The 22191-nt window shown below is 44.7% G+C and overlaps 1 protein-coding gene across 1 annotated transcript; it reads left to right on the forward strand.

The window, feature by feature from the left end:
- The first annotated feature begins 6474 nt into the window (after nt 1–6474).
- Nucleotides 6475–7279, forward strand: LOC124673655 (protein YABBY 3-like). The gene has a single exon (XM_047209692.1). It carries the CDS (start codon nt 6475–6477, stop codon nt 7012–7014), a length of 540 nt encoding a protein of 179 aa, XP_047065648.1. The 3' UTR covers nt 7015–7279.
- Nucleotides 7280–22191: the final 14912 nt, after the last annotated feature.

Below are 22191 nucleotides of genomic sequence, written 5' to 3' on the forward strand. Positions count from 1 at the left end.
AAAAGTTATCAACCCTCTCTATTCGAATAATCAACCCCTCCGTACTTGAGTGATCAACGGTAAATGTATAAAATTATCAACCTGCTGCAGGGTATTGAGGGAAAGTTCTGCATGCATGCACAAATAGACGAAGCTGCTGATGTCAGCGGAATCTTTTCCAAATTTCAAAATTCAAAACGTTTTAAATTTCAAACGACAACTCCAAATTAAGATCCGCTTTCACCAATAAATCCGTCTCGACGAGATCTTCAAAACTAGCACCCATGTTGATATGTTTCGAGAAACTTTTTTCTGGCCAAAAGTTATCAACCCTCTCTATTTGAATAATCAATCCCTCCGTACTTGAGTGATCAACGGTAAATGTATAAAATTATCAACCTGGTGTAGGCTATTGAGGGAAAGTTCTGCATGCATGCACAAATAAACGAATATGCTGATGTCAGCGGAATCTTTTCCAAATTTGTAAATTCAAAACGTTTTAACTCTCAAATGACAACTCCAAATTAAGATTCGGTTTCACCAATAAATCCGTCTCGACGAGATCTTCAAAACTAGCACCCATGTTGATATGTTTCGAGAAACTTTTTTTTGGGCTAAAATTTATCAACCCTCTCTATATGAATAATCAACCCCTCCGTACTTGAGTGATCAACGGTAAATGTAAAAAATTATCAACCCCAAAGTTAATTTTATTTGAAACAGTTTAGCGATTTTTTTTTTTAGTTTAGAAGCTATCAACCCAGTGTCCTGTTATTTATCAACAGTAAATATAAAATAACTACCAACCCTAAAAATCTAATTTTATTTTGAATATTTTGGCGACTCTTTTTAGTTTACAAGTTATCAACCCGGTGCCCCGTTATTTATCAATGGTAATTATAAATAACTACCAACCCTAAAAAGTATTCCAATTAGAATATTTTAGCGAACATTTTTTTATTTTACAAGCTATCAACCCGGTGCCTCGTTATTTATCAACGATAAATATAAATAAATAATAACCCTAAAAAGTATTTCACTTAAAATATTTTAGCGACTCTCTTTTAGTTTAGAAGCTATCAACCCGGTGACCCGCTATTTATCAATGGTAAATATAAATAAATATCAACCTAAAAATTTAATTTAATTTAAAATATGGAGCGACTCTTTTTTTGTTTACAAGTTATCAACCCGGTGCCCCGTTATTTATCAACGGTAAATATAAATACCTAGCAACCCTAAAAAAGTAATTTTCATTAAAAAAAAAATTCGCAACTTTTGTTAGCTTACAACTTAAAATAGTACTTAATTTGAGTAGCAAGTGGTAGTTCATTTGAGTTGCAAGTGGATCTTCCCACCCGTTATTTTCCCCCTTAAAAACCACTGGCCCGAAAAAGAGAATTGCAAAAGGACCCCATTGAAATATGAATTACCGTACGAAAAAAACCCAAAAGGGAGTTGCAAAAAGAGAAAGGAAATTGCAAAAGGAGAATTGAGAGTCTGCCTCGTGTTGAAGAAATAGAGTGAGATGCTATGTGTATGCATGCAACAACTTACGAAAAAGTGCTGAAAAGTTGGCTCATTAAATGCAAATCCATGAGATGCTCTGTGCATGTGCATGCATGCAGTGTGAACACTCTTGGCTGCATGCAACTTGCAAAGTAGTAATACAAGCTGTTAGTGTGAACACGTGTGAACGCAATTAAAACATTACGTGATACAAAGGGAATTGAGTCGCGCTTTCGCGCGAGCGCTCCGCGCCGACAGAAACTGATCGCTCGAGCGAGCGATTGCCAGGGAGGGGATTCGCCTTGCAACAAAACAAGAACCTAACTTGGTAGGTCGCGTGGAGGCGTGTTCCCTGCAGATCTTCTCGAATCTGTTCGGTTTCGTATTTTTTTGATATGATTTTAGGTGTAAGTTTTGCCGATATATTTTTGTGATCGTTGATTGTTGTTCTTTGTTCTTCTGATGCGCTGTTTTTCTTTTGGTCTTTAGCACGACAAACTTCTGCGTATCTAGTACGATAAGGTCCGATACGATAAGTTTTGCTCAGCTTTGATGATGGGCGGGAGATGATGAGGGCGCGTCTACAGCTCGCGTTAGTGTGTGTAATCGTCAGCAGATAATCTAAAGAAAATTATATTTTTTTATTACTTTTAAAGTTGTTGTAGTAGTGTTGATGATTATTGGTAGATGGCAAAATTTTTGTAAAGAAAAAACTTGGTACAAATTTTTATGTAACTGAAGTTCAATTTTGTATTCTTACTTTACTGCTGGGCTGATCTATGAACACAACAGGTTGAATTCTTACTTTACTGCTGGGCTAATCCACGCGGTTTGAGTCCGCACGGTCATAAGATGGATCTGCCTCCACCAGCGCCCAACGCGAAGTGACCGGCTCGTCTACGGTGATGCATTCTCGGTCTAAATTTGGGCTTCGAATGCGTCGGCACGGACACAACACGGACGTACAACGTCGGTGTTCTTCAAACTCGATCTCGCCTGGCGGTGGGGGCGAGGCCTGAACTGCCTTCTCTTCTGAGAAGGCCTCGGTGGCACACTTTGACTTCACCGCCGGCATTAAGGTCACATGATTGGATACCCCGCGTCGAAAATTGGAGGGCCACCTCTCGGCCGTCCTTTTCAAGCGCAGATCATCAGCAACACTCCTTGCCATCGCCCCATTGCCACCCACCTAGGCTAGCCGGCAACTTCCACAGGGTACCATGGGAAAAAGAGGGTTCCCATGCAAAAAAGTCGAAGAACGACAAGGAGGTCGGGGCCGCCGCAGACTGGACACGGAGGAACCACCAAAGCCGAAGAGGGAGCTTTTCTTCGGTGAGAAAATCCCGAGCGAGGAAATTAGGGATGACACGAACGACAATCTAGGCTACCTCGCCTACATGTCCGAGGTGACCTAGGAGGAGGGAACTCTGGTCGAGCTCCCGGTCCATCCAACGACATGACCAATGAGAAGGCGACGAGCCACTGCGGCCACAACCAAAAGCCTCCTGATCCAGACAAACATTGCAGGCAGTTTTGCAGGAATGGCATTGACAGATCTTTCAAGCCCGTTTGGAAAAGTAGAATCCCCTTGAAAATCAAAATATGGTTGTGGCTCATCTGGCACAATACCATAGCAATAAAAGACAATTTACTGAAAACAAACTGGACAGGGAATCCTACTTGGCATTTTTGCTTTGCCCATGAATCTATTCTACACCTCTTTTTCTCTTGTACTGCAGCAAAATACCTGTGGAGCATGGTGGGGATGGCTGTGGGAGCCCAAAATTGACCTGGGTCCTTTGCACAATACTTTTGGTGGATGCCACAACACTCCACTGTCAGTCGCAATGTTCAAATTGCTGGACTGGCAACAATTTGATGGGCCATTTAGAAAGCGCGTAATAAAGCATGCTTTGAAAAAAAAATTCCTAAAAATCCTGTTGAGCTAATCTATCATAATGTGGTTTTCATGAAATATTGGGCAGGATCTCATGTTCCAGCTAAATCCTCGCAATTGAATCAAGGTGCTGATGCTCTCCTCGAACTTGCTGCTGGAGCTGCTAACTGGAGAATAGAAGCCATTGGTGCAAGCAACGCTCCTCGCCTGATGGATCGACCTGCTGGTTATATGGAGATGAATGGAGAAGACGCTGAGGACGCTGATAATCTTGATGAGAAATTTTTAGCTGATGCCCTGATATAACATCGATCCTTCGTTCTGCGGTTGCCTTCAGATAAAACTTCCGTTTGCTGGAGGCTGCTGTTCGCCTCATCGAGTCCTCTTTTGGTAGATGTTATGAAACTCCTAGTCAGTTTTTTAGCCCATCGAACACTAGCTGGTAGTTATATGCGGTGATCTCCCCCTTTTCTTTTGTGGTGTTTGATGCATGTAGCCCTCCAATGATTGTGGTGCTGTACATAGCTTGGTAGGGAACAACAAAAAAAAAGATCTGATGCTGTTTTTCGTTATCCCTCGATAATGAAAATCAATCCCTGGTGGGTCGCTTGAAAAAAAAAACATTCCAGAAAACAATGTTAAATTGATGTCGGCGGTGCGACCAAACGAATCAAAACGAACAAGATTTTGGTGTCCGTTTTGCATCGTGCGCCGAGTGAGTTTGCGGTTCTTTTTTTTTTTTTTTTGAACAGGCTTTTTTGCGGTTCGCTCGGTTGCTGTACGTCCTAGAGATGCTCTAACTGCGTGCTGCATTTGCAAAATCATGACAGTAGTAACTGTTCACCATTAGGTGAGCCCGGCAGCGGTACATGCTCCGGCGACGGCGAGAGTCCCCATCGCCTGCGCTGCAGTAGGCGCCGAAAGGATCCGCCAGTCCGGGCCGCCCCCCTTGGCAATACTTGAACCGGACGACAAGTTGCTCTGCGCCTGCAGGCCAAAGGCTGAGGCGCGAACAGAAGAAAAAGCACGCCCCGACACGTTAACATGCAGCATGCAGGGAAGGAAGATGCTCTGCTATCCGCGGCTGCCCGACAGGCGATGGATACGGGAGGAAGATCCGGCGGTTCCGTCGAAAAGGGGAACGGAGGATCTGGGCTACGTGCGTTTCGATTGGCTCGATGGGCTGCTTTTCTTCATCCCGTGGCCCGTGCGCGGCAGCTGCAGCCTTTCGCCGGCCGGCCGGCCGGTGCTCCGTTTCGTGCTGCCAGTCGGCCATCATGTTTTTACTGCTTCCCCTGTCGCACGCCGTTTGACCGGACGCTCCTTTTCCTGGCCCAGAGTCTTTGGACATTGACGCTGCTCACTTCCCTCAGTGGCGAGGTCCACTTGTCATCCCCACGTTACGTACTTCTATGGTTTACCAAAAGTTCCTGTTTAAATTATTTTTAAAAATACACCGATTTATTAATAATCATTACTATTGTAATAACAAGCATTACTATTTTAAGTAATACTACTAAAAGTAACTAGATTTTACAAGTAGGTTATTAGACCACCTAGTGATGACTACCCACCTTGGCGGGAGCTGAAGCCTCGTCGTTGTCCTCGCCCCTCACTCACCAAAGTCAGCAGAGCTGCCCCACCCATCCACGAAACCCCTTCGCTCCAATATCGGGAGACACAATAATAGGATTTTCCCTGCCCCCTAATGGGACCGCCGCTGATTTGCCTCGCCTGCTCCAGCTTTAGTGCAATTGAGGCGATGTGGGTTTCGGTCCTTGTCGGCGGGAAGGTTTCGTTTCTTGATGTGCCTTTTCAGTTAGGTTAGAGCATCTCCAGTCGAGTCCCCCAAACGGCGTTTGGGGGACGGCGAACAAGAAATGGAGAAAATCGCGTCCCAGTCGCGTCCCCCAAAGCTAAATAGCGTCATTTTGTGTCCAGCGTCCCCGGTAGAGACTCTATGTATAGAGTCTCTACCGGGGACGCCGGACACAAAATAAGAGTCCATATGCATGCAGCCCCTAGTCCCCACATGCCATTCTCTTTCCCCACACTTTCTCTCACCTACTTTTCCCACATGGGGTGGTCCCTTCTATTAAAATGCATGCATCCGGACGCTGTTTGAGGGACGCGGCTGGAAAGGGTCTCTTTTCTGTACAGATTTTTGATCTCTTTTTGTCCGGCGCGGTCCTAAACGTGCCCCAAATCATTTGTGCCGGACGTTTTTTGAGGGACGCGACTGGAAATGCTCTTAGGGTTTGTGTCCTACTCGGGAGGTGGTGGCGGTGGCTCCCTGGAGATGGAATAAAATCCCCCCGTTTTGTCCCCATCCAGCAGGGCTTCTAGCGTTGTCGGAGGCTATCTCGAGGCGTGTCTTCGATGGATCTCACACATTTGGACGATGTTCTTTCTTATCTACGCTTCTCTTCATTGGCGACGATTTTTTGCTCTTGTGTGTTGGTCGTTTGGTGCCTTAACGCGACGAATTCCCATATGTCTACTACAACAAACTCTACTACGACAAGTTTTGCCCGACTTCAATGAGGGTGAGTGTGGTGGTGGTGGTGGTGGTGGTGGTGGGGGTGGGGGGGGGGCGAGGACGGAGGGTCGCTCAACTGTTTGCAGTCACCGTTAGATGGTCCAGGGACCTATACTGAATTTCTTGTAATAGATCGTCGAAAAAAAAACAGTCAGAGCATCTTGTTGTATGGAATAAATGTCCTTCGTATGAAATTTGGAAACAAATCCAATCCGATTACCGGGGTAAATAATTCCATTACAACAAGATCTTCAACAATTGGATTAAAAAAAAAGACTTCACCAATTATTACAGCACATCTACCATTACTAATTGGACAGGACAAAGAATGAACCCCATTACTCAGTGAAGCATAATCTGTTTTAACACAAGCTTGAACTGTCCTTGCGGCCGTACCTTCAAAAAGATTGAGATTTTGATTCCGTAGGTGAAACTTGAGAGCGGAAGAAGATGGGAAGCTCTCCTTTGCGTGTCGCTTTAAAAGAGGGAACGGAACCGACTCGGCGGTGTGTGCCTGGCTTTATTAACCACACCACTTCTCCCGCCTTAAATGGCCGCCTCCTCCCCTCCGCCGCCGCCGCCGCCGCTGGAGCTCGCCGCAGTCGAGAAGCGGCCCCACCACCCCCTCCTCGCCGCGGCCGCAGCCGCCTCCCTCCTCGCCGTCCTCTACCTCCCGCGGCCCCTCCTGCAGCTGCTCCTCTCCCCGGCGCCCCTCTCCTCCGCCCTCCTCCTCCTCTGCCTGCTCCGCCTCGGCTCCCCGACGCCTGCTGCCACCCCGCCTCCACCGCAGCCGGAGGGAGCCCCGGCGGCCGCGCCTCCTGCGCCGGCCAAGCCCCAGAGCGTGTTCCTGGAGCCCGAGTTCGCGTCGTGGGCGCCCAAAGGCCGCGCCCTGGAGGTGATCCACGAGGAGTTCGAGGCGGAGTGGGGGCCGGAGGAGATGGGCCTGCCCTGGACCTCGGACTCCGACTCCGACAGCCGCAGCGGCAGCGACGACTACGACGACGGCGCCGGCCTCGGGGAGTACGGGATGATCGAGATCGAGCTGGAGGAGGACAACCTCATCGAGATCGACATCTCCAGGTGCCGGTGATGGACTTCCCCGACCAGTAGGGCTTCTTGCTGCTTGCGTTCGTTTTGACAAAACAGAAAAATACTTTGCTGATTCGGCATGTGAATTGGTGTGTGTGCCGTTCTTGATTCTCTCTACTCTGTTTAGCTGGCCCGCATTGCTGCAATGTACATATAGGTTGGTTGTTCTGGCGAGATACGGAGTGAGAAAAAGCATGTTAATTTTGGCTCATCTGAGAGATGATGCCAAGTGTAGTTTCATGATCCTTAGATCAGTTTTTTGTGCGATTACTACTATTAAAAACTTGAAGGAATCGAGTTATGATACTTGCATTGTTGGTCTTTATCTATCAAGCACCATGAACCATTGCCAATGGTGAGATAGATCTCAGTTCCACTGCACACCAGTCCAAGATTGGCACCTTTTCTTTCTCCTGAGAAAATCTGCAATCACGGCACCGCATTGGTCCACTGGGAATTTATATTATTATTATTTTGTTTTTTCTGGCATTTTATATTCAATAAGTGTGCATTGTGCTTGAGTATCATGTTAACTTGCAAATGGTTGCTGTATTGGTCATACTAGCTGTTTTGATCATGAGAGAATTAGCTACGCGACATGTGTGTGTTAAGATCCTGCCGGTGGTTGGTAGTTGGGATCATTTCGTTAATGTTAGTTGGCGAAATTAGGTCGACATCGGAGCACAGGAACAAAACAGTACTACACGAGTTCATACCACTGAATAGTCCTCTCTCAAGTCTCAGGTTCTGAACACCGGCGGAGCTTCGTTAGGGCCAAACTGGGCCATGGCCCGCCCAGATATTTCGTCAAATGTATTCATGTATGTGTATTACTGGCCCAGCCCACGAACTCCTGACCCCCACTCCACCATGACTCTCGATCTCTCCTGAACTCGATGCGCTCATCTCCTCTGAACTATCCTAGATGCGCATGGCCTGGCCGCTCGTCACTAGGTTTAGAAGCGGACAAGCAGCAGCACGATAGGCAGCCGCCGCCCCCAGCAAGGCCCGGAGGGAAGGGGGTCGCCGGATGCACGGGGCACGACCGCACCGGCCGGTAGGGTGGCAGGTCTATCGATCAAGCAAATAGAACTCCTTCTGATCTCTGATTTCCTTTCGCACCTAATTTTCTTTCTTTCCTCGCATTTTAAGCTACTCAGTTCACTCAATTCGTTCTTTACATTTTACAAATTGTAACAGCCAACAAACATCATCCGTGAGAAAGGCCATTCGGAAAAAAGAAAAGAATTGATTTTGTTTTCATAAGATAAAAGGATATGAAATAAGTGAAGTTGAGGAAGGTCGTGCAGCACAACCCTTGCCTCAATTGGAACAACAACAAACCCGTAAAACTAACTAATATCTAGTGAAGTGATATGATTTAAGAAGAAAAAATGTTCGCCTCTTGACTTGGCCCGCCCATCAATTTCTTTGAAGCTCCGCCACTGGTTCTGAACACATTCGATTAATGCTGATAGGCTGTTATGATGTCATTTATAAATATCAAGTCGGTAATACAGTAGAATACAGTAGGCTATGGAGATCCATATGAAAACTACGCTGGAATTAAAACGAATCAAACATGTCTCTTTTGGTTCACCTCGACAGGAAATAGGTAAAACCTTAGTCCAACGGTTCAATGGGTAGTGACCGGCCTATCCTCGCCGACGCATTACCTGATCCAAATTTAGGCCTGAAATATGTCGGCGAGGAGAGCAACCATGCGCGTGCGTGTCCCCCTCCTATACCTACATGGTATAGAAGACATTTACTCTCCCGCAGCCCAAAAGGCGAAATTGCTTGGTGCTAAGCCCTACGGGTGACGGACGTTGTTGCCGCCATAGACGTTGGCCACCTCACCATGGACGTTGACCTTGCAGCCGTGGCTCTGTCTCCTGCCGTCGCAAATAGCATCACCGAGCATGAGCATAAGGCCCGGGTGCCAAATAAAGAGATGTCGGCGTAGAAGAAGGCAGTCTGGACCAAGAAACACACTGACCGATGAGCTATTGTGAGGGCGAGAGAAGCCCACCTTGCTGCCGATGCAACGGCTAGGGCTGTCGCACAAATGGCCATGGAGATCCATGTCAAAGCAAACACTCAACTTGAGCTCTCCGCCTCTGTTTCATACAGTCATCGATGTTGTCCTTATACTGAAGTAGGAGGTGCTCGGAGGCCATGTCCGGGCCTCGTCAATGAGCTGTGTAAGTTCCTAGGCCACATGGTCGTATGTGCAACGACGACCATCGTAATTTTCGATATCTACACCTTGCCCCATCATGCAGGTCGAGCTGGCCGCTCTCCTAGTTCTCGTCGAAGGAGCTCCTGCTCGTTGAGTTTGACCTCAACCGCTCGCTGACGTTCGCTTATTTGGGCCAGAGGGGTAGCAGGAAGGCCTGTCGAAGAACATCATCCTCCAACGCGATTCTTGATCGCACATATCTATCTGTATCATATTTTCCTATTTAACATTAAAACTTGCGATCCTTTTGCACATGGCTTCGACACTATTTGTGTGACCAACTTAGTCCCCCTAAATTGGGCATTTTTTTGCGTATATTCTCGTTTTGTATTGTCTTTTTACCCCATACGTTGGCCTATTTAGGTGAAATATGTGAAAAAGAAACATGCCAGCCAAGACGAACCAAATGCATCGGGCCACATGGCATCCCCAAACGGACATATGTTGTTGGACAGCTATTTTTGTATCCACGATCCGACCCAAACTAATCGAAACAAATATAGAAACTGTATCTAAAATGGATCGGGGATGCGCTTACCGTCCAAATCAGAGGTCGTGACCTAGTAGCTCATGTCGCATGTCCCGACGCGTAGGTTGTCGTATCGCTTCACGCAGAGCACGACCGACAGCAAAAGATGAAGCACGGTCCTTGTCACGCCGCGCAGCACACACACTGCTTCAATTCAGAGACCCTGATTGCGATCCTGGCCAAACTCTGAGCAGATGTCTTGGCACGGCACGTTGCATGTCTCACCAGAATTTGGTGCTGCGCGCGTCCCGTGTCACACACAGATGAAAGCTACTGAAACGACTGATTTCGCCAATTATTCGTACGTGCATTGTGGACCTGGCAATGACGCTTGCAGCGATGGGAACGGAGAAAAGGTAAGACTTGAACATGCCATTCAGCTAGATTGGCCCTGCTAGCTAGGCAGTTAGGTGGTCAGGTCCATGGACCAGTGGCTTTAGCTACAAACGAATCAAGGAGGAGGGACAGAGACTAAGAGCATGTGTCAAGGGCAGCCCGGCCCTAGGCCCGGCCCGAAATTCCTAGGCCTGGGCCGGAAAATGCTGCCCGATGGCCGGGCCAGACCTAGGTAGTCCAAATCAGCAAATTAGGGTGGCGTTCTGGCCCATAGACTGATGACCCAATGGGCTTTTAGGATTTTTAGCCGGCCATGGGCCTAGTTTTTTCTGTATCAAGCTTTTCCTAGCCCGGCCCGGCCCGAAGGACGGCCATGCATAGTCATGGCCTCATGGGCATGTGGTTTCCTAAGAGTCGATATGGTGCGTAATTTGCTGGTGAGATCTGTGTTCGGCAAGAAGCACCAGATGATCATTTGAAAAGAATGAGTGTATGCAACATATTTCTAGAAAATATTAGTGTTTTAATCGGAAGTGCCCCATCTATTAATCCATTGACGTAATTTCACTTTCAGAATTTGAATCCACTCCACTTTCAGAATCTGAATCCACTCCACTTTCAGAACCTGAGTCCACTCCACTTTGATCATTGTTATCCATCCTCCAATAGTGTCGAAACAATTACCAACAACGCAGTTGCAGAAACATAACTTGAGCATGATTGTTCTATCCGTGTGGGAGGTTTGATAACAAGATTGAGTGAGAACATATCGTGTATTCACCCACTAATACTTAACACCATTAAGTTAAAATCATGGTAATACAAATAAAATGGAAAAAGAAAAAACATGAAAATAAATGAGAAAAGACATGAAACAAAAAGAGTACAACAAAAGAAAAACTAAAAAAAAACACACCAAAATAAAATAAAAAACCATACCTGGGCACCTAAGCTAGCGGCACCACCCCGCTAGAAACATTCTTGAATTAAGATGGCCAAATCTAGGTATCGATAGTGCCTAAGCTAATTTGGGCCAGGAAACGGCCAATTGACCAAAGTAGTGTTTGATTTGTCAATTCTTTTTTATCTGTCAAGCTACATATGAGTGTGGATTGAAATTTGACAACACAATCAACACATAAGATAGTGTTGTAGTTTTTTCATACTTCCTTTTTTTAAAAATTTCACTGATCTAATAATAAAAATTACAAATATGTTTTTGAATCACTTAGCGACAACTACAAACACTAGCACGAGTCATGGCACGCCACCGTCCTCTCCCCTCCATCACGTAGTACATCTTGTTGTAGTAGACATATGGAAAGACACCCTGCTAGGTCTTCAAAGGACTAGCGGAGCAAAAACTATCATCAATGATGACAGATGTAGATCGGAAGAGACTAACCTAAAACTACACCAACGAATACAAAAGCTGACCGGGTCTTGCAAGTTCCACTAGGCGCACGACTCCACAATGCCTCCGTCTACGCTAGACGCACCATGAAGCGAGGATAGGGCGGGATAACCTTATTCTAGCTTGAGAATGTAGCCACCGCTCACCATGCAAAAGAAGCACTGGGAAACAACATGAAAAATAACAAAAATCCTCCCGTCAGCGAGGGGCCATGGCCCGTCAGGAGCGTATCATGTGAAAATGCTACAAGTTCCGCAAATCTGAAAATGGCAATATGAGCCATTGGATCATGTATGCCCTAGATTGGCTTCCTCAATCTCACCTCATCTATTTTGCATGAAGCGCCCTCAAAGGCACATCAAAGAGCCATCCCACCCACTCTCTCTCCTAGCATCTCTCTCGTTCTCTCTCACCTTCGATTTCTTCCCACTGCAGAGCTTCCATCGACATGGGCGGGGGCACCATCGGCGCCCCTCCCAACAAACGTCGGCAACCCATCCCACATTAATTCCAGCATCACTACTCACCACGATTCTTGTGGACTGGGAACCCAGATCCATTCAAGAAGGGTTCAGATCTTATCTTCATGCGTTGAGATGTTCCATGGACCTATTCATTCTAACTGTTGATTTCTTCTTTTAAATCCAGTCCGAATTACTCCCTCCGTTCCTAGATAGGGTGTATAGTTTTTGGCACGGAAATTAACAAACGCATATTGAGAGCAAGTTACATGAGTTTTGGGCAAGATTATCTCTAAATTATTGACGTGAGAAAATAGACGAGTTTGCATGATCTAAGAAAATGCAATCAAATCCGTAAAAAAAATGTTCACATGAGAGGTTCAACACACTACACCTTTATTTTGGAGCTTTTCAGCAAAAACTATACACCTTATATCGAGGAACGGAGGGAGTAGTCTTTTATTCCTTGAACCGTTCCAATCTAGTGAATTTTGTCTCGTTCCTTTTTGGATTTTGATTTTTTTAATATAAATGGTGAGTGTTTGTATTAATCACAATGGTCAAGATAAGATCAGCGGAAGGGTGAGTCATGGGTACTTCTTTGTTTGTCCATGAAATGGTTCATGGGACCAATGTAATGTTGAATATGCATGTTTATTCTTGGTTTCACTCAGGAGCTGTCCTCAGATCTGAACAGGTGCATGCTCCGTTCCTCATCTCTGTCATATGTGAAAACCAGAAAGCCTAAAATACATATGCAGCGAAGTTTTCTGGTGATTGTTACAACTCCTATTCAGTCTTCCGGTTTCCATTCATGTTTTTTTTTTTTTGATTTTTTTGTGGTGTAGATCAATAGTATAGATTTGCTCTTGAGATTGTAAGGAATCTGGAAGGGCCAGGGATTGTTATAATAACGCAACGATTACAGGGGTTTTTGCAAAATGTTCTATGAGTAATGCGGTGGGGGGCAGAGACTTTGATCTGGCGTTGGTGCAATATACATCGTACACAAATGAAAATTTGTAGATCTGCTGAACTTGTCTATTTTCACCTGATATGCCCCCGTGGTCCGCCGTCAATGGGGTGGAAACCCTAGGTGGGTATTGCTTTCACCGCCGCCTCCCAATCGCTTGGCCACATGTACCAGTTCACTAGGCATATAGTCTATATATATCTCCACTAATATAAAAAGGGAGAGAGAGGCAGATCCAACCAATCTGAGCCCTACATGCACGAGATCTAACGACCCAAAACTGCCCAATGTTGAGGTGCTCAACGCGTTGAGCGCATCCCCTCCAATCCCACGTCCACAAATAATCAGGTAACGATTGGCTAATTTAAAAACCGCACCATACCCATGAGTCCATGACGACCCTCGCACCATACCCATGAGTCCATGACGACCCTCTCCTTTGGGTCCGCGCCGCTGCCCATCATCCATGCCTCCACTTGGGCCTCCGCACCTTCCGCTCCACGCGCCAGGCGTCTCGCCGTCAGTTGGCCGTTGAGGACGCGGGTGCCCCAGCCGCCGCCGAGGACGCAACTGCCCAGCCGCAGTCGACGAGGAAAGTGCCCCAGCCACCATCGCGTATGCAAGTGCTCAGCGGCCATCGACGAAGCAATTGCCCATAGCCCCAGCCGCCGTTGAGAAAGCAAGTTGCCCAGACGCCGTAGAAGAACCAAGTGCCACAACCGCCAAGGATACCTGCACATGTGGGTACAAATAAATTTAACTTGAATTTACATTAAGCCAATTTCAAGGTTGCTGCATCTATTTACATACTGTCTCCATAATACTAGAACATGAATTTACCAATTGTAAAGAAGTCACCGATTGCTTCAAAATTTGCATGGCACACTTGGACGAAACCCAAAGGATGTATCTTCAGACAAGTTTGCTCATGTTCTCCTGATGTAGTTGGGCAGATCAACCACGACCTGTTGTTGCACATTTAGCATGTTTGTATTAAATCAGCATGTCAGTATCTTATAAATTAGAATCAGCATATCATTGTCTTATTCAGTTTCTACAATCTGCACCTGTAGCTGCTAATCCTAAAGAAATAATTGATTTTCTACTGATGAATGAGATGAGATGCAACCAGATATAATACTGAAGTTATTTTGATCTCCACTAAAAGATTTCCTTTGAATTTTATCTATCCCTGTTCAGTTATTGTAAGATTTTCTTTATGACATGATGAATTGACCTCTTACTGTTTATAGATGTACGATTGCACTGTCCTCGATTCAATAAAAACTTTCAGTTTGTGCAATTGTACTGTCCCACATTCTTTTTATATGTTTATTACTGATTGAATATATTGTTCCCCCATGATTTCACATTGGACCTTTTTAAATCACAGTTCTTGCACATGAAGAAAATACAGCCACGTGCGTCCCCGTCTGCATCAGAGGAGCACTCCCCACTTAAAGATCTAACAAACACGCCTATAGAAAAGAATGCCAGCACCTTGAGTGTACAGTCGGAAAAGAAACTGAGCTGGTATGCCCGATTGTCTGATGAGAAGAAAGCGGAGAAACGGCGTATAGCCCGTCAGCAAAATAAGGAAGCACCTCTGAGGCTCTGATTAGTTTTTAACTCCGAGCATGTATCTCAACATGCTTCGTCGTTACCAACTTACCATTAGTTCAATGTACTCCTGTGAGCACTGTAATCAACACACATAACAATGGTACAATCATGCTATGTTTGTTGATCATCTATTCCTGATTTATGGGTTTATGATTTCCTATTGTGTGCCAGATGGAACTGATATGCCTGTAAGCTCACTGGGGATTGATCATCCACCTGAAGAAATTATTGTGGGCGGAAGAAACGGAGTGGTCAGAGATGGTATGCTAGCATATCCGAAGATAAGAAAGAAGAATACTGCAAGAAACAACGGCTGCCCCGACTCCAGAAGAAATCTGAAGCTCATGTTGTTATGGATATACCCCCAATCCTCTATTGTTCGTGTTTCACCTGGTAAGAATACCTATAGAGTAAACTGATGAATCATCTAATCGGAGGTTTATTTGTACATAGCCTCTTGTGTGCCAGGTGCAACCTATACCCGTGTAATTTCCATGAGTGTTGAACATATATTACAAGGTGGGAATGTGGAACATAAAAAACAGGTGGAGAAGTATGGTATGCCCGACTATCCGAAGATAAGAAAGAAGAATATCTTTCCGGATGAGCCATCTACAAAAGAAAACTTCAACTCTTGCTGTAAATGTTGAAGTACCTCGACCATCCAACACGTAAATTTTTGCTGGTAAAATACCTCAACTTGCTAAATGGATGTACCGCTGGACATATGAAAATTAAATTTTGTTGTATCATACAGAAACCATGTCCTGTCTAGAGTACCATTCATTTCGAATGATCTATTTGTTCAATTATGATTAGCTTATTCAGATATATTTGAGGCTAAAATGGAATATTTAGTGTTGGATTTTCATAAAGCCTTCATATACACAAATGTTACCAGTATCAAATGTGTAAGTAAAATTAGCATGTTTTGCACATAGATAACATACAAGAGGAACAAATAATACATGATGATAGTGCAAATTCATCTATTGGCGAAACAAGCTTGCTCAAAGATAGTAAAACCAGAGTGTAGTAAAATATACACTAATTCAACTGAAGAAATGGATATTACCAGGATGGTACTTTCATACTGAAAAGGATATGAAGAATACATAATTTGTTAACAAAACATACTTGCTCAGACTGTATGTGGAAGGCTTCAAGCCTAGACTTCAAGACCTCAGCCTTTCCTTTGAATTAAGAGGCTTATTCATGCCTTCATCAAGGATCCCGGCAACCAGTCATCAGAAACAAGCTCTCCCTAAATAAATGCAAGACAATGGAATCAACCAAATGAAGTTTATGCTGTTTTTAATTGCTATTTTGCTTTATTCTTGATACACTGCCTTGTTCATAGCTTCTTTAGACTTGATCCCCAGAGGAGTCTTAGCAGCGACAGCAGCCCTAAGCATATCACCAGTGGCTAAATGGCACAAGCAATATTCATCCTTAATAAGGGGAGAATGTGTACCCTTTCCAGAGCTAGGCGGACGAAAGTTTCTCTAACCGGACTTGCAGAATTCATAAAACTTGTATGTCAAATTGCCCAAGCATAGAACAATCTAGAATATAAGAAGTGGCACTTTTTATATACAATTAAAAATGAAGCAGCTAATTAAGCAGTTAATGTATCAACTTTCTTTGCTAACATAAGGGGGTAAGCAATTCATCTTCTGAAAATTTAGGTCTAATATTCCCGGATTCAGCTTCATATTTATCTGAAGGCACATTTGAGCTTGGAGCAGGGCGCCAGCTCATGATAGTAACCCCTGTGGATTCAGCATCATCTCCATCTGAAGGCACATTTGAACATGGAGCATGGCAACGCCTCATAATAGTAACCCCTGTTGACTCAGCGTCATCTACATCTGCAGTTGACTCTTTTTGATTCTTTTTGTTCATCTATGGTCATGCTCTCTTGACTATCAATATCGACAGCACGCAATGAATTGCATAGCTTTAACCACCTTGATGCAATGCCCTGTTGAGAAATTACATAGTTTGGTTGCATAGTAGACTGTAACTGCATAGTAGACTGCAACTGCTGATGCATGGCATTATAACCAGGTTCAGTGCTCCATAAATAGTTCGGATGCATATTAGACTGTAACTGATGATGCATGGCATTAAATCCAGGTTCGTATACATCTCTTTTTTCCACTAGGATCTTCCATGGCATTGAAAAAATCTTGCAAGGACTCATCGGCGGAATACATGGAAAGTACATTTGGATTAGTGTTGTCATAAGGAAGCAATGCTGCATTCTCATATAATCCACTCAGCTGCGGATTCGTGTCATCTGCACAAAATTTAAATTGCCTAACCAGTTTGAATCATCTAGGAAATCACCTTGCAGAGCAAACAAATATAAGAACGCGGACAATAATTATAACATATACAGTAGACACCCAAAAAAAGTATTACCTGCATAACCCAGTTGTTGTCAAACTCAGTAGGCATAATCGCAGTGTCTGAGTCATACTGAACTTTAGATGTTGATGATGAATGCTCTACTGGATCAGCAATTGTTTCGTTCAAGAAATCTTCCACTAGATCACGTTTCAGAGTGCCACAAAAATCAGCTGAAGGTCCTAGAAGGGAAAAATCATTCAAGAGAGCATCTACGTCATGCTCTAACATGGGAGCAGAAAGGGTTGCGAATTCATCAGAACGAACATTTATCTTCTGTCTAAATCAATTAACTGAGTCAAAGATCTTATTCCGCATGTGCTCATTGCTATGTGCAAAAGCACTAACTCCATTCTATCCCATGGATCATGCATCTCAGTAAATACCAAAAGATCATTATATTTACATAATAAGCACAGGGCATATCTTGATTCTTGAATCTTGAGCCTAAGCTGAATCAGATAATCCTCCAATTGCAAGAAAAAAGAACAGAGAAAGAAAGATGTTACCTTCTCTTGAGAGGATGAACCGGCCTGGATGGAGTCCCTGGAGGGCAGGCTAGGGAGGAGGCGTAGAGCAGGGGTTCCGGCCGGAGGTGGTCGTTGGTGGAATGGGTCCTCCTGGTCGTGGGTCACCCGTCGAGCTCGACGATGTGGAGGCGTCGGTCACACGGGAGGCGAGATGGGGGGAGCTGGAGTCGGGTGCCACAGTGAGGAGGGACGGGGTGGGGAGAAGTAGCACGGCGGCGTATGGTCTCCGGTCACGAAGCTGGGGGGCTCCGAACGTCCGGTCGCCGGCACAGGCGGTGGGGCAGATGCAGGGTCAAGGGATGAAGGGAGTGACCGAGTGAGTGTGATTTTTTTTTTTACTTTGATTGGGATTTGCTTCAGTCTGTTCAACGATTGAGGGCATCGTATTTGTATCAGGCCTGTCGGCCTTCGGGTGAGCGTGGGCCGCTCTTCATACAAGCTTCAGAAAAATGATTGCCCTCAATTTGTTTTATGATTTTAAACGTTTTTTTCGAAGAATGATTGTCCTTATTGAATATGTATCAAAGTTTGTGTCATAAAAATCCATAATAATGCAGGTCATCTTGTGGTCCGTGGATGTTAAGCTTCATGCAATATTTCTTGTTCGACACCCCTGAACGTGTATATATATTCATTTTGTATCTTCATACATATTTTAATCGTATTTTTAAAAAAAAACTAACATTGATTACTTCTTTATTAATATAGGTCACTATGACACATTTTAGAAGCAAATTAGTTGTTATCTTAGTAGACTCGAAATTGAATGATCATGCAATATTTCTTGGAGGATATTTTATCCAACACTCCTAAACGTGTATATATTTTCGTTTTGTATCTTCATACATATTTTAATCGTATTTTTTTCAGAACTAACATTGATTACTTCTTTATTAATATAGGTCACTATAACACATTTTTATATGATCACCAATTTATGTGGAGACATGTGGGTGGATCATTTATTACACGCGCTCCTCATATGGGCGGGCATGAACTCATTTAAAGTGGCTCTTTGTAAAAATCTTACTAAAAAGAAATAAAATTTTATTATAAACTATAATACGTGCGTGGCACGTGCACCTTTACTAGTACCTAATAATAAAGGAGCTAAGGTTTCTGCCAAAAAGTTTCGTCAACGCTTTTTTTAGGACTGTTTTGCCCTCCCACCAAATCGCATAATACACACATATGCCATCATACCGGTTAAACGAAATAACAATGCCCACCCTCCTGCAGGCCGGCGCCCAGCCCCGCTCTGCACTGCTCTTCCGCCGGCCGCCGCAGCCTCCTTCAATTTCCGCCCGCCGCGCCTCCTTTCCGCTAGAACCGGAACAAGTCACCTCGCCGGCGGGAGCAGCCCCCGACGCCCCCTGCCCCGTCATCCATCTGACGCTGGATCGGCGCCCCGCCTGCATCTCCCTCCACTATTCCCCATCGGCGAGCTTCCGCGCCCAAGCCCGCTCCAATCTCCTCCACCTCTTCCGATCTATCCACCAGCCGCACGGGTGCCTCCACGAAGGCCCGGGCTTCCCCTCCTACGCACGGGTGAAGATCAGGGGGAGGTCGGCCTGTGCCGCTGACGTTGCAGGGCATGCGGAGAGCGGCCGGTGTGGTACGCCCGTGTGCAGCCCTGATTAAATCTGCCGCTTGGTCGCGGCGCTGGCGTCAGAACAGAGGTGACATCGTGCAGTAATCGCATGACGAGGCGAGGCGTAGGATTGTGTATACAACGGCAGCGGCGAGGATGACCAGAAGACCTACTGCAGCTAGGAGCTGGAAATATAGGCCGGAGATTGGACTGCAGATAAAGTGCTGGGTTTCAGCGAATACAGACATTTGGGAGGAGGCGACTAAACAGTGGCGAGAAGCGGCATCCCAGCGAGAACGCTCTATCAGTAAGGCAGAGCTAGCAGCGACAAGCAGATATAGCATGGACTAGCTCAGTAAAAGAAATTAGACCTGCCTTTTGTTGAATACACTATAGAGGAATCTAAAGCACGAACAAGAACACAGCAATGCCTGATGCGGCCGCCGCAGAGGAAGTGCTCTTGGGCTTTAATTTGGCTATCAAATCTGGGCTTTTAAAATAATAGGTTGGTTTCCGACCAAGAAAAGCGAGGGTGTATTCATATTCTCTGTTCAATAGTCCCACATCGATTCTTTATATCGAGTTCATCCGGTTTATATACGCTCAGAAATTCCAATCATCAGCAAGCAATTACATGAGAGACAAGCGCCAAGATCGTATCTCGATTGCCTGTAGAAGGGGAGAACGAGCAAGAGGAGAATCCAGAGGGATGAGAAGCGGGGCTAGGGGGCGCTTGGCTGGAGTGAGCCGCCGAGGGGGAGAGAGAGCGGCGGTTGCCAGCCATGGCTGGATTAATCGATTTCCGACGGGATTTGACTGAGAGCTGGAGAAAGAACGGGAGACACAGGAAGTCTTTATCCCGTCGAAAATTTCTCATTTTAATCCTTCTTTTTTTCTTCTATTCTAGATTGAGATCTCTTTCTTTTTTGAAAGCATTTTAGTTCTCATATATGTTTCTCACGCCGTTAGTCCCACCCTGCCCACATACAGCAAGCTCCACCGGTTCATATATGTCTCAGGTTGTGTATAGTATCAGCAAGCCAATTAAAAAATCAACGTACCGCTGTTTGGTTTAAAGGAGATATATGGTGTCAGATAATTAAACATGGTGAATGATTGAAAAAATTATGTGATCACACAAGTCTGTATAGACTATCTCTTTCGACAGAGCACGCGAACCTGATTGTGTCATCACGTGTTTGATGTATCAGGTAAAAAAGCAGTTACAACAACTTTTGATATATAAAAGGTGGGATCAAATCTGACCTGAAATCAAATCTGAACCTGAAATTCAGATTACCTAACAATTCGGGTTGATCATGTCAATCCACATTTCGAACACCATATCCATTTTTTCGTTGTTTCCTCTATTCCCATATCTCGAGGAAGGCAAAGGCCTTCAAGCAGTGGAGTGAACTAGAGGTGACGGTGACGATGTTTTCAAAATAGAGAAGTTCCATCGCTTCGTTTTTGCTATCCCGATGCAACGCACAGGCATGTGTTGCGAAAACATTGATTAATTTTGGAAATGTTGACAAATCTTTCTATAAAGTTGATCAAATTATATGAAATTTAACTATGTCAAAACATTATAACCATCCTATTGAGAAGCAGGGAGTACCAACTACTATATGAAAATATTAATAAATCTAAGAAAAAGAATGTACCTAGACGGATACACGAAGCACAACATGATTGGTCAGACAAGCCCCTATACCTAGGGTACACAATAGGAAAGAATCGAAATATGTATTTACATTGAATTGTAAAGACCGATGATACTTTGTAAAGTTAAACTTTCTTTTTGTAAGGACTGGTGACACTGTGTGAATTATAAAGATGGACGACAATGTATAATTGGAAATAATTGGAAAATAGACTGATGACAATATGTAATTGTAAAATGTTTTAGATATATGTTGCTAATGAGTATTTTAATTTTTCTAAATCAGTAAAAAAAATTCTTCCGCAGCAACGCGCGGGCATTGTCCTATTCTTAATAACACCTAGATAGGGTCAATAGAAGATGAGTACTTCACGAGTGGGAGTGCAGGATACTCAAGGCTGAGTAAATTTGTGCAATAATAACTGGAACTATGTTCCCTTGTTTTCCCCTTGTCCACGTCCTTATCACACACAAATGTTTTTTCATTGAAACATAAAAATCTTTTTTAATCTCCATCAAAACGAACCATCGTAAACCAAATAAAGAGAAGGAAACGAAAACCTTCCATTACAGTTCCACCTACTTTGTATTTGGTTCTTCCTCTATCTATAAAAAAGGCGTGCTTTCTCGCGCGTTCCTGAAAAAAAGTATTCACATCGTGTTTGGCAGAGCTGCGGAATGGGAATGGGAGTTTGGAGCGGCGAGTTGTGAAGAGGATTGGCATAGGGAATTTGATAATTAGTCCCAATCCTATGTATGGTGTGTTGGAGGAATTACGAAAGGCAATTTGACAGGAAATTTTTGGATACTGTCGTGATGTCCTCTGTCATCTCCATCCGTAATTTCTTCGGCGCCGCCTTCACTCACGACTTCGTGTCCTTCGCCACCTCCAACAGTCTGCACCACGAACATGTCCTTGCAAAGTCGTCGTGTAACGACAGCTGCAGGTGACATAGTTCTAGCTCCGTCGAGTAATTTTGGATAGGCCTAACTCTCATCAAACTGACTGAACTTACTTCCTGGCCAATGTTTTTTTTTCGTGCCTAGAAGGAACTAGACATTTTTTTGATATAGTAGAAGCGGGACTTGGCGTGACAATTCCGAAATTCGTCCCTGACAGGAATCGAACTCCAGTCGTTGGGGTGCGTCACTGCGACCCCAACCACTAGGCTAAGCCCACGTCGTCCTGGCCAATGCTTTTGGCTGAGATCGAGATACATGCACGAAGCTAGCTCAACTTGATAGACTAACAAACTTTCTGTGGGCATACGACAATGCAACTAGATTGATCTTTGTGGCTAGTTCAATATATACATGCACGCGGCCGCCGGCGTACGCGTCGATGCTCTCTTGTACTGGCCGGAGTTGATAGCCTGGACTTCAACGAGGTGCTCGCACTTG

Source organism: Lolium rigidum, chromosome 7, assembly GCF_022539505.1.
Source record: "Lolium rigidum isolate FL_2022 chromosome 7, APGP_CSIRO_Lrig_0.1, whole genome shotgun sequence".
Taxonomy (NCBI): Eukaryota; Viridiplantae; Streptophyta; class Magnoliopsida; order Poales; family Poaceae; genus Lolium; species Lolium rigidum.

What these genes read in the sequence shown, in the direction of transcription:
- LOC124673655 (XM_047209692.1), top strand. Translation starts at nt 6,475, where the DNA reads ATGGCCGCCTCCTCCCCTCCGCCGCCGCCGCCGCCGCTGGAGCTCGCC.